Below are 13,359 nucleotides of genomic sequence, written 5' to 3' on the forward strand. Positions count from 1 at the left end.
CGTGTTTACGACTCTGGAATCGCGTTCGATCCATGCAGCCTTCAAAAGCACAGCCTTTGAGATCTGTTTTTGATACTCTGAGACGCGATAGCTTAAATATAGATTTTAACACCTTTACAACGGCTGTCTCTAGACGACAGAACAAATCTCGGAAGTTATGTTTTTGTTAATTGCATGCGTCAAAAACAATTGAGAAGTCAAAAACACGTCATAGCTACCATCTTAAATTTTATAAATGTGGATCTTGAAGGCTATGTTATGGCTGGTTGCAGGCGGCGGAAGCGATTTTGGGAGCCGAAATACGTCATAAAAATTATAAACGTTGATGAAAATGTCGGACGCCGCTATTATGGCTAGGGATCTTGCTGCAGCCGCGGCTACGACTGAGGCTAAAATCACATGTTCTTTTTTTTTTTGCCTTGTTTCGTTTGTTCATTGGTCCAAGATTATTGCTTGCTGCAATAATACGAGTTAGCTTGATTCATATTAGCTTGTCCCACTTTCTGCATTAAATGTGTCGCGCGTGACGTTATCATTCGCACATAAAAGGAGAGCTTGGACATTATTTGAAACGATTACCCGCGGCAGTGTTATGTCTGCCGCTTTAGCTTACACGACAGCGCGTCGTGTTCTTCCGAAGTGCTTCGCGGGCCGTTTTCCAGTTCCCGGGCTGTCACTGCGCTACTGTTCAGTTGTCAACACGCTCCGCGTCAAGAAGGAAATCGAAGAAAAGCGCAAAGCAGCTTTGCTCGGTGGAGGCGATAAGCGCATTGCTAAGCAGCATGAAAAGGTACGAAAAAGAATCCTTCGCCTTATGCATATGTCGCAATGAGCTGTACGAAACACAGCCTCATGCTTGCTTTTCTTCGTTATTCCACAGGGAAAGTTGTCGGCGAGGGAGCGCTTATCTATCTTGCTCGATCCCGGGACATTTGTTGAGTATGACATGTTCATGGAGCATACATGCAGTGATTTCGGTATGCAGAAGGAAAAGGTAACCATGCGCTCTGTGCTATGGAGTTGTGCGAGCGATGTCTGCGTTGTGCGTGCTTATAAGAAACTACTAATTGCACATCGTCGCTCATTTTGCAGTATTCCGGTGACAGCGTCGTGACCGGGCACGGCGAAATTCACGGCCGCCAAGTGTTCGTGTTCAGCCAGGCGAGTACATGATACATCCCGAAAACACACGTGCATAATTTTGCATTCTTGGGCTTTCTTTTAACAGGACTTCACAGTTTTTGGCGGAAGTCTTTCGAGTGTCCACGCCAAAAAGATATGCAAGGTAGGTGTCGTGTGATACACCTGGGGTGGTATTCTCGGACGATCACTTCGGCGTTATTATCAGTTTCGCGTGACATATAGTACATAGCGTGTTGGATTGTTCGAGCGGTCTTGCTCAACCAGTCATTCAGCGTACTGGAAGTAATATACTCCGAAAGTGATCGTCCGCGAATACGTCCGCTGCACGCACAGAGTTTTGTTCTTCACTAACCGGGGCATACGAACACAAATTACGAGAGGGGAGGAGCATGTGCCCGGTGTGTCACCTGTTGGCCGCAGTTGTGGGGGGTTCACGATCAGGCTTTTTATGCACAAACATGTTGTGTAAGTACCCTGTGTGATCATTAAAGGTCCCAAAAAGGGTGTACAAATTAGCTGTATAATATGTGCAGTAGTCATCCACGCTACAAAGAGAAGGCAGGTGAGCTGCCCGTGCACTTCTGTGCCATTATTTAAGGTGCCTCTTCCATTCACTTCACCTCTGCCACATAGACAGCACACTCCCATCAACTGTTTGCAAGACCGATTACTGTGTTTTCCAGCTCATTGTGTGTAAGCTTAGATTGGTCGCAGCTACATTTTGCCAATAAACAATTATGGTCCTACCAAATGGGGTTCAAGCCTCTGAACTCTTGATTTGGAGACTGGCGTACCAGCAATAGCAGCAGCTACCACTAGGTAACTAATTTTCAAGCTCGGGGTGGTTTGGGGCCCGAGTTTGAAAATTAGTTACATAGTGGCTGATGTGTACTAGTCCACTGGGAACATAGTCGCAAAAATTGTTTTGAGATGTTGCAGTAATAGCAAAGGTTCACAGGCCTTTGATGAATGAAAACGCAGCCACCCCTGTTTTTTTGCTCTCTTTCGCTACCCTCCCCACTCGCTCTCTCTCCCTTCTGCATATGCTCGCCAACTCCACGGAGTGCAGCAAAAGCTACAAGTTGCTCCTGCACGCTAGAAGAAAGACTCTTTTATTGGCCACCCGTAATCGCCCTCCACATGAAGCTGACTGAATAGAAGCTTCGTGAAAGGTTCAGTGCCGCGCAATGGGCGAGCCCCTCCTTCCATTCTCGGAAGACAGTCAGCTCTTGTTATATTGGCACTGTCATTCCGCAACGACTGACCAATCGACAGGTTTTACTTCTGCTGACGTTACCTGAAGCACCCTGTTGACATCGCGATGTGCAAAGGGCGCCCCGGATAGGCCAGGAGAGGAGCACAGCACCGTTGTTTTTAATTTGTGGCATTCCCGCAGCACGTAGCACTGCTGCCTTCGCCAGAGATGATGGTCACGGCATTCTCCATGCGATTCACGCATTTATTTGAAATGTGTAAAAAAATGTATGAGGGGGGGGTTGTTTCGGGGCTCTTGGAGGGTGATATGCATTCAATAGAAAAAATAATGTATTATGCTAAGGGTGGTTGCACACTCTTGTCCATAGGTTGACAAGATAAGTCACTCAATCACCGATATTTTTGTAGGTTATGCACTCCCTCATATTTTGTACTAGCACTCATAGGTGCTCCCATTCTTACTAATGCTCACTGATACTCACTTGTGTTCATAGTCTCTTCCATGCACACTTACCAACACCCACTCGCACTCATGCTTGCCTGAATTCTCACTCACCAGCATATGCTCACATACATACTCATGTATACGCACACTTGCTGATAGTCACTCACATTCATACAACCATTGAAACTCACCCACTGACTTTTGTTCCTACTCACATTAACCGGCACTCTTGTTCCTTCTCGCATCCAATTCCACCCTTCATCACAAATGAACGCTCCATTTCACACCTGTGAAATGGGTGTGGAGCGAATTCGAGTCAGTGCACTCATAGGCGAGTATGCCAACCTCTGTTCTTGACAGTGATGACAACAGCAGCCAGCTGCTTTTGCCTCTTCAGGTGTGTAACTTTCAGTTATGGTCATTCTGACTGAGTGCACTATTTATGCAAGTCATAAAAATCGCAACAAAGTGGGTGACAATAAGTTCCACATTGAGCCAGGATTTCAAATTTTTGGGAGCGTCAGTTGGAATTGATAACAAAAGAAAGAATAAGCTTGAATGGTGAACAGTGTAAAAAAAAAAAAAATTGGTGGCAGATGCTGAAACCGTGCATACATATCAAGCAAGATCAGACATTATAGAACACCGAAAGAAAAAGCTTCTTGCTTGCACTGTTGGTTTTGTCAACACTGATGGGCATTTTTCATCCCCTGCTAGGTTATGGACCAAGCTATGCTTGTGGGAGCTCCTGTGATTGGTCTCAACGACTCAGGGGGAGCAAGAATCCAGGAAGGCGTGGAATCTCTGGCTGGCTATGCCGACATCTTCCAGCGTAACGTTCTCTCCTCTGGTGTCGTGCCACAGATCTCTGTAATTATGGGGCCCTGTGCGGGTGGTGCTGTTTACTCTCCTGCCATGACAGACTTCATCTTCATGGTCAAGGTAGGCACTCACATAAGTAGAATTGGCGCCACTGTGTAGTCTGCTAAAGCAGTGCTGGCATATATATTAAAATTTGTAGAAAAAACCATATGCTTCTCGCATGTAGAAGGACGACACATAGCAAAAATGATTGTTGGAAAACATAACATACTTTAATTTGCAAAAAAACATAGATACATTAATTTGAAACCGAAGGAGAAATGCCACACGTGGCATCATAGCTATTATCGTGATGTAACTACACAGTAAAGTTTGTTCATGTCATGTAACAATAAGGCTAGGTATGATGCTGTTGCTCACCCAAAAAATTAACAAGAATGCCGCATGTGTTCTATTTCGCGGCACTTACATGGAGCAACCACAGCGATCCTAGAAATTATGCGAGCCAGTGTATTGTGATGGCATGATGCATCCACCTACCGAGAACTGAAACTGATTCATGGAACCAGTGTATTGCAGTAAATTATTTTGGGTGCTCTAATGCTCGCCAGTATTTTTTTTTTTTTTTTCAGTTTTGAGGCTTTGAACATGCATTCAAAGCAAAAAAGACCTCAGGAATGTCAGGTCAGCACTCAAGTTAAATGAGCAGTTAATGCAGGTACTGCAATCTTGGTTTCCTGACTGCATTTATACTGTCAGAGCTGCTGTGGTTGTTTGACTAGTGCTGTGAAAAACAAGGCAAGCAGCAGTTGTTTCATTTTATATCGATTAATGTTGCTACATTTGTCTGAAAGGGAAAACCGGCTCAGGGGTTGAATTGAAGGCATCGGTAAATATTGGCACTGGATTTGTTTGGAGAACTTGAGGGTATTCGAATGAAGTAGACAAAACAGATAGTGTAGCGTTCTTTATTCATGCTGAAAGTACAGCATCTTTGTAGTAAAGAATTGATATCTATTGATGGATAAACAGCAGAGTGAACCAGAATGTAATATCACACATGTTTGAATGGCTCTGTGAAAAATGTTTATAAGCCGGGGGTGCTATAAAATAGAAAGTGACCTAAGATGCAGGGATCTTTGTGGCACTGATTTAAAAAAAATTGTATCTGGTCCACTTATACTGATGGAGGTCATAGCATCAGCTGACAAATATATAAGTAGTGAGTGTTAGCAAGGAAACGATTATTTCATGAGGAAAAAAATGATGGAGCATTCATTACACATGGGCAAAAACTTTTGTATGAAGTAGGATTGATGGTTAACATTATGCAGACAAAGCTAATGAACAAGAATGTTATTAAATGTGCAATATCATAGTTCTTGTTTTCTTGATTTCTGAGTAGAGCATAGGTTTCAATAGCGATTTGCTTAGTATCTGCCATTTCTATGCTAGTTACAGGACGAGACCACTTCATAAAAATAAATGCAAGAGAATATTCATTGTTAGTACAGCAACTTGTTTTCAGTGGAGCAGCTTTGTTACATTTATGCCCATGCATCGCTGCCGCATTGCTGTCGAATGTGCATCGCTGCTGATTGCAGTGGGCACCGCTCCCCTGAGTTTTCAGCCGCCCCACCCCAATTGACGTGTGTCGCCCATCTGACGTCGGCTGGGCGAGCTATCCGATTGACTACCCAGGTCGCGTCATCAATAATTTTTTTCAACCTTATAGTGAAGAAAGTGTTGTTCGTAATAGTTGGAATGTTGGTTAATTTTCTTCTACAAAAAGTAACAGAAAGAGAATACACAACGGCATTTTATCACACTCCAGCAATTCCGGCACACAGCAAGTGTCGTCTGCTTGTGTTACAACTTTTTCCATGTTGACACGAGCTGCGCGGTCAGCATTGGTCTTTGGCTTTCTTTTTGCGAGCACCAGGGATTGCCCTTGTTACGTTGTGGGCTGCAAATCTAGTGATCAGCAACCTGTCAAGCTGGGACATTGTGTCCCTCTGCAAGGCAACATGCAAGCAGAGTGGCTGCAGCGCATTGGGCTGTTGGTATCCGATCAGCACCAGCGTCTATGCGTTTGCAGCCATCACTTCACGCCAAAGGATTACTACCACAATAAGTTTAGTGTGTCCAGTATTCGGGTAAACGCAAGTGCACATGGACTGGGCATTTTAGGGGATGAACGGAGGCACAAACGTGAGCGGCCTGCACGGTGCCGCCACCTGGTGGCACACAGCTCAACCAAACAAAGAACTAATATAGCAGTAACCAAGTGTATTCAACTTTGCAGCTGTTGTAAATTTTCGGCAGGAGGGTAATCGTGATCATGTTGTCTTTCTAAATGTTGAAAATGCTTCACACTTAGTTACAGTAATATTACCTCTATGTTTGGCTGGTTAAGCTCTGGACCACCAGGTGGCCTGACCGTGCAGGCTGATTAAGCCACTCAATTACGTCTACGCTAAAGCTCCTTCAAAACAGTGGTAGTAGGGTGGCGGGACTTTAGTTTACGCCTCTGCCCGTCCCCTCAAAACACTCGGCTCGCCTGTGGTTACCTCAATACTGGACATGCTCGACGCTGCGACAGAACACGCGCAACGCACGCTGCTTGGATAGTTCTCGCTGGGGGTTGACGGCCAGGCGGTTATCAGAGAGGTTGAAGAGGCTTCATGTGCTGGCTCCAAGACAACCGAAAGTAGACAACACGACGTCGCATCATGACGCAGATACAGTGAAGAGGCGCAGCTTAGCCCTGATCACTCAGTGAGTTAAGGAGAAAAAGCATGGCTAGGGAGGAGGGTAACTTGTAATCGTCCGTAGCTCTCTGAATATGAGACGCTTCACTTAAATTATGGCGTGAATGGTTTATTGTAGCTGTAACCTACTTGTCTACAAAATTTGTCCGAACTGTTTCGGGCACCCTTTAACTCTATAAAAAAAACACAGATGGGGACTTCTTTTTTCTATGGTGTACACGACGATGCGTCAGGTTTTGCTAGCGCATGCTCTGCCCAGACAAGTGTCACCTAGCACTGGAGGGCGCGTCTCTTCCTTCTTTCTGTGCACACCTCTTCTTTCTTACGAGCTTCTTTCTGCCGCCGTACCAGCTACGTGCTGGGAGAAATGCAAGCTCCGTGTTCGCGGGGATGTCATAAAGTCACACTTTCCAGACAGTGTCAAAACGGTTGTGGTGTCCACGGCAAGGAATGTGAAAAAGAAACATTGTGCTTTGAAGGTGACATATATCGTGATTTCACTGTACCTGCCATTCCTGCAATGAGGTTTGTGCTAGGCATTAAAACATGCAAGAGCTGCAGATTTCAAGGTCACCGGTTCGATTATGGTCGTGGTGGCCACATTGTGATGCGACAGAATGCAAACACACATGTGTAATTTGATTTAGGTGATCGTTTAAGAACCCAAGGTGGTCATAATTAATGACGTGCCTCATAATCATATTGTGGTTTTGGCACGTAAAACCCCAGAATTTAATTTAATTTTAAAACATGCAAATAAAAACTGACTTAGAATGCTTGTTTGAAAGCCTGTCCTAATTGTGTACTGAATCAAGATAACTGACCCTTTCAAGGTCACTGACGTACCAGTACGTTTTCATGCTTCTGTCCCGTCATGTCACTTACGTCAGATAGGAATATGAGGACCTTACCGAGAGAGCATTTGTCATTATCCATGTCATATTTTCCCTTCTGCATAACCAAAAATAAACTGTTGTGTTTGTTTTACAATATCAAAAAAAAAAATGACACTGTAGGTGCGTCACCTCTGAAAAAAACCTGGCACTGAAAAAGTTTAGTAGCTCGCATTACTTTGTGCTTACTTCTTGAGTATTTTGAAGTTCATCTGCATGTCATTCTGTGAAACTTTGTAAATTTTCTTCCCTCTTTTTTTTGCAGGACACTTCCTACCTCTTCATAACTGGCCCAGAAGTCGTAAAGGTATGTAGCAGCATGTCTACATTTTACTGCTATCATTTCAGTTCTCGCCATGCCAGGGAATGCTATGTCTTAAGCTTTTCAGTGAAGGAACAGTGGCAGAGGGCTTAAAATATAATCTGTTCCACACATTCCCAGTAGAAATTAACACACTTTTCAAAATGATGTTGTCGATTTTTAATCCTGTCAAATACAATTTGGAAAGTTCGCCAGCTAACCAAGCACCTCCAGCTGTGATGGCCTATTTAGTGATTGCGGATGTGGGACCTTTCAGACATTCATTTAAATTTTTAAGCTAAGGTAGTTGGAAGAAGCCAATGTGTCGAATGCTTGAGCACTGAAAAGTGAAATTTTGCTGGTTTCTGCTGCTGGGAAAAATTATTGTGTTGTGCGCTGGCTCCGAGGCACGCGATGGCGATGGAACTTTCTAGAGCCGTTGTTCTTCGTGTCACTGAGCACTGGCACAGCCAGTGCTCAGTGACACAAGTTGGTGAGAGGTTCATTGAAGAGCGGCACATATCCTGTGCATTCATGGCGCAGGTCGGTAAAGCGTTCGCATGAAAGGCGTTCACTGAAAACAGACAGCTGGTGAGCATTACTCAATTTTTCAAGTTAACATGAGTCAAATACACTATCTTTTAGTATAATGGCTTACTAGTGTAATTTTTTACCATTCACAGTGTAATTGTGGTTATCCAACATGTTAATATTACCAAACTTGCTAATAAATGTATGTGCACATCGTTATTCGATATTTGATTTTGTATTTGAAGCTACGTATTGTTTTTGAACAGTTTGATATTCTCACACCCCTACTGAATATATATTCACACACGCACCACGCATGGACTTTGCGGCGGCAGCACTAGATGGTGCACTATGTCCAGTGGGAAACGGGAGAGAGGAGCCCGGATGCATAGACGCCTTATGCACGATGCGTTTCAGCCATGACGGGACGGTGTGTTGCTACATTGCTTCAGTGCCAAACGCTTTAACGTCGACATTAATCATGAAATAACTTCTGCCATAATTTTATTTTGTCAGATATTTGTGTTAGGTATTTTTTTCATCATTCTAGAAGTTAACAAAACTTAAGACTTATCAGCACTCCTACTACTTATTGCTCTTATTAGGCTGCAAGATACAAAGAAGCATATGGTAGGAAAAATAGTTTCAGAGCCAAAGGAGCAGCTGAAAGAAAAATGGCATACTGATGCTATGCAGTGTTGCACGTTCTTCATAACTAGGCATATTGGAAGGACAACTTCACCGTCTTCTGTCCACTCACACGGCATATTTTAAACAATAACTGTTTATTATTGGTCAGTAACACTAAGCTCAAGGAGCTCCAAGCATGGCGGCAGAGAGAGCAGCAGGGGCAGGTTAACTTTATGTGAGCTGTTTGTTGACAGGTAGCAGAAATAGCCCTTTATTTCAAAAAGTTGTCGCAGTTTCACCTGAAAGGTGAAGCATCACTTGCGATAGCAAATTTGAAGAGAGCTATACGGAGTAATGATAGCAGCTTTATCAGCTGTATAAACTTGGACATGCAGCAGCACCGGCAACACGCAGAACTGTTGTCGACGCCGTCGGCGTTTTGCCCGCATTCCCTGAAAATGCGTGCGGCGTTGGTGACTGTTGCCGGAGCCTCTGATATAAATAGGCACTTAGTGCCGTAGCTAAACGTCGCCTCCCTTCCCTCCCCCCACGGCCTTTCGTGCGTCGGAAGAAGGCACGTTTGCTCTACATATATGGTGATTGTAGAGGAGGAAAGAGACGCCTACTTCTGCAGCCCTTAAGGGAGCACAGAGCAGAACGCGCGTTTGTTCTCCGCCGTGCGTTCACTCCCCGTGAAAGCGCGCGTCCCTCGCGCCCTTTCACTCGCACATACAGCGTTCGGCGTGCGGCGACGATTTCATCTCCATTGACGTCATACGGAACCTCACGGCGACGGCGACGCCGACGGCAGAAATCTGCTTTTGAGTGTCCATATAATTGCTATCGCAATAAAACTAGAACTGCACACATCAGGTAAGAGACATTAGAATTAGCTTATGTGTGGTTGGCTTGAAAGAACAGCCAAGTCCATCCAGATTTTCACTTGAGGCACAATAAATAAACGTGATGAGCCTGCCCCAAGAGAATTTTGAAACGAGTTCAATGCATCTGACAGCAGGATGAATTCGTAAAGAGCAGGTGCAGAACGAGCTCATCTAGCAGAGGACAGAAAGGTCTGGCATGCAGGATAACGTGCAAGAGCAGAAATAATGTCACTTTTATTGGAAGTTGGCCAGCATTGATGGAGCGAGCAGAGTGCACTTCATTAGCATGCACCAGAAATTACTTAAAGCTGTTTATTTATTGAAGTGCACTGAAGCTTCTTAACATGCCAATTGCTGATAACTGTGCCCACACATAGTGCGTTGAAAGGGGTGTTGTCAAAAAGGATTCATGAGTTTGAAGGAGATGCCCTTCATTTATTTGTGCGTGGTGGTAGACGTCTGGCCAAGATTGGCTGGTGAACCCTGATAGGGCACTGGTGCCAGTTGTGCTCCTGCTTGAACCTGGTGCTGGTACTCGAGCCTACGTCAAAGCTATCCCCGTCCTCTTCTTGGGCACCATGCAGGCAGTGGTTGTGCTGCTGCATGTACCTACTCTCTTTCAGTTTTCTGTCGAGGAAAAATTAGGAAGATAATGAAAACCACTATAAGCAATAAGAGAATATGAAAGAGGGCTAGAGATATTGTTAACACTAAACACAAGAAGATGTATTTGAAAGCTATGTACAGGGTCCTATATACAGCATCCAAATAATTAGTTATACAGGTAGCTGTAAACAGGAAGGCAGCCAGTGAAACTCCTAGATTCTGGTGGATGTCCCTGCATTTGGCATAAGAGTTGCTGTTGATGTAAAGTGGTGGTCCGCGGTGCAGGAGTGTGGACGATGAAGTCTCCTGGCTTTAGTTACTCGAGGTAGTTGCTTGTAGTTGCTGAAAGTGATAGGTGCGACAATGATGTCATTGCAGTTTTAGTCTGCATGCCTTGCGTCAGAGCTAGGCACGTGCATCAGGCGTTCACAAGCTCGGACAGAGAGTTGAACCTGGAGGACGTGGTGTTGTCTGATTCTTTGGGTAATGTGCAGGTGGCTGCACAGGATATGTGCTCAGCAGCTGAATTAAGTGGCTTTGTAGAATAAGGACAGTTCCTGTCATATGCTGTGGCCAAACAGTGAGGTAGACATGAATCTCTGGGTACTGATGAGGCATGTGCATGCAGGAGGGCCAGGAACGCAATGCACCTGTGGCAAAGAAGGAAAATGGGCGCGAGGATTGGGCTGGCCAGAAGGGCATCTGGATATCCGCGAGATGTTAAGTGTTTTTGCCTCCGGGGGGGGGGGGGGGGGGGGAGGAGCTGTTACGAGCCAGGGCCGACTAGGTCTTGACATTGTGTTTGGAATTAGAGGGCCATTGAAGGAAGGTGTGAAGTGCAGTTGTCTTTGTCGGGAGGGAGGCTGTGCAGAGCATGGAACAGCCAGGTGTCGTTCATGGAAAGAGGGCGCTTGACGTTTTCGATTAGCGAGGTGAGGAGCTACATCAGAATGTTTGAGAATGGCGTGCTTTACTGTGGCATATTGGTCATCAGTCGGAACTCCGAGGAAACGGTCACTCACGAATGGCTGTGACGACAGTCAGGAAGGACAGCAAAAACCAGCTTGCATTGTGCTGCTTGCCTTGTGATGCAGTGAGTCCAGAATGTGCTCTTGGATCTGCAGAAACCATAATTCTGGGCCGTAGACATAGAGTGAATGGAGCAGCTCACTGTCTGGGTTCATAGCTGGTGAGGTTGCATAGGTTCGACTTCATGGGTCACCACTTCGTTGATTCATGTGCAGCGGTAGATGTCTCACCAGTATCATATAGTGGACCCTGATGTGGAGGGCTAAACTTGGCGCTGGTGCTTGAGCCTAGCTTGAAGTTTTCGTCATCTTCTCGGGCACCACACAGGCAATGGTTGTGCGGCTACAGGCTTATGACATTTAGTACCTTACATGTTTCATATACTATTTCTTAAACACTAAAAAATGTTGCAAGGGCCTTCTAACTCGCCTTTTGTTAAAAGTGTTCGATTGCACTTAATGCAGTCAGTAAAGCCTAAACACGCTTTTTTGATCATTTAAAGCTGTCAGCTAGTCATTGACTGCTATCATATTTGGTTGCTCTTCTTTTTGAATTTATAGCAATCATGTGACCTCAGCTAGAGCTCCTTTCATTGTGTACTATATTTTTGTTATTACCTCCAGTGGAATGATATTTCGCTATGATTGCAATCTGTTTATCTCATTTGCAGGCTGTTACAAATGAAGATGTCACTCAGGAGGAGCTTGGTGGAGCCAAAACTCATACAGTCACGTCTGGTAACTATATGCCCTGCCTTTTAAGATTTAACCTGTAGTTTTACATGGCTGCACTGTCGGAGCACCTTGCACAATAATTTAAGATCTAGATAAGGAGCGAAGGCTCCATAGCAGATGCTATGTAAGTGGTCAGTCCAGGTCACCAGTCAGAAGATTTCATTGAAACCAAGACATGTGGTTTGCTATCGGTTTTGATATTTTTACCACATTTACCTTATATTATACAGACAACAAAAATGTGACCCAAACTTAGAGAAATGTTCGTTATGCCAAGAACAGGTTAAGTCCAAATTGTGGTAGACTCCCTTAATAAGAACATATAAAGCTAAAAATAACTGTTTCAACCCTAATATTGAACTCTTGTTAAACAGTAACAAATATCCCAATATAGCTAGTACAAACAGAGTTTCTAAAAAAATGAAATGGCATAAATGTAGGAGAGAAGCAACTCCACCATATACATAATAAAAAAAAAAAATTGTGCATATTTTTTAGCAGGAAAAGTTGACTGAAATTGGCATACACATTAAAATTGCGTACCAAAACAAGTTCCTGCGAGCTACACTCTGTCATCATAGGTGTCAAACGTTCCCAGCATTAAGGATGCATTTTTGCACATGAAGAGGCACCATACCTGCCATGCAGGTGTGGCACAATTTGGTGGGAAATACTGTATCGTCAGTGCCAATGCAGCTTTTGTTGCATGCTTGCTGCAAATGGCATGTTGATGAAAAACACCTCACTGATATTTGTTTCACATGCAAATGTTACGACTGGTTATTATTCAGGCAGCAGTTAGGAGTGGTAATCGATTACTTACCGCTTGATGCTCCACTTGTCAATGTAGCCTGGCTGTGGCAGAACCACATTTGATGCATGGTGGATGGTGCATGGTAGACTTTAAAAAACCGCATGCAGTTTAGAATATGCTCAGGATGCGAGTTCTGGTAGAATGCATTGTGTATTCTTCATGTTCTGTGTGTTTTTTGTTTTTTTTTGTTAGCTGCAGATGTGAAAAAGTGCTTCTCCACGTGAAAAACCTTGTCTGATCAATGCATATAGCATGCAAAAGACTGTTCAAGTACTGAAATAACAAATGTCCGTGTGCGTGTCTGCACGTATTTCCTGATGAAAGGCTGGATTTGCTACAACTTACGATAGCGTTAGCGATGCACTTGCCGGGCGTGCCAGTAACAGCAAGTGTTCAGTTCCTGCTGTGCTGCTCCAGGAATCGCTCAACTTGTGTTGCTTGTTGCAACATAGCAGATGTGCTGGCTGATGAACATTTCGTAGTTAAATAACGTGATAGCCTGTTTGGAACTGATGACAGCAAACATCATTGGAGCCATCAA

At 44.3% G+C, this 13,359-nt stretch overlaps 1 protein-coding gene across 1 annotated transcript in view; it reads left to right on the forward strand.

The window, feature by feature from the left end:
- Positions 1-394: 394 nt before the first annotated feature.
- The window catches only part of LOC119442495 (propionyl-CoA carboxylase beta chain, mitochondrial), a 49,765-nt gene continuing 36,800 nt past the window's right edge, over positions 395-13,359 (forward strand). Inside the window, exons 1-7 of the mRNA XM_037707396.2 lie at positions 395-790; positions 881-994; positions 1,093-1,161; positions 1,229-1,285; positions 3,521-3,745; positions 7,555-7,596; positions 11,941-12,007. Coding sequence (XP_037563324.1) covers positions 593-790; positions 881-994; positions 1,093-1,161; positions 1,229-1,285; positions 3,521-3,745; positions 7,555-7,596; positions 11,941-12,007 — 772 coding nt within the window. The 5' untranslated portion in view covers positions 395-592. The remainder of the gene's footprint in view (positions 791-880; positions 995-1,092; positions 1,162-1,228; positions 1,286-3,520; positions 3,746-7,554; positions 7,597-11,940; positions 12,008-13,359) is intronic.

Source organism: Dermacentor silvarum, chromosome 2 (genome assembly GCF_013339745.2).
Source record: "Dermacentor silvarum isolate Dsil-2018 chromosome 2, BIME_Dsil_1.4, whole genome shotgun sequence".
In the NCBI taxonomy this organism is placed as follows: Eukaryota; Metazoa; Arthropoda; class Arachnida; order Ixodida; family Ixodidae; genus Dermacentor; species Dermacentor silvarum.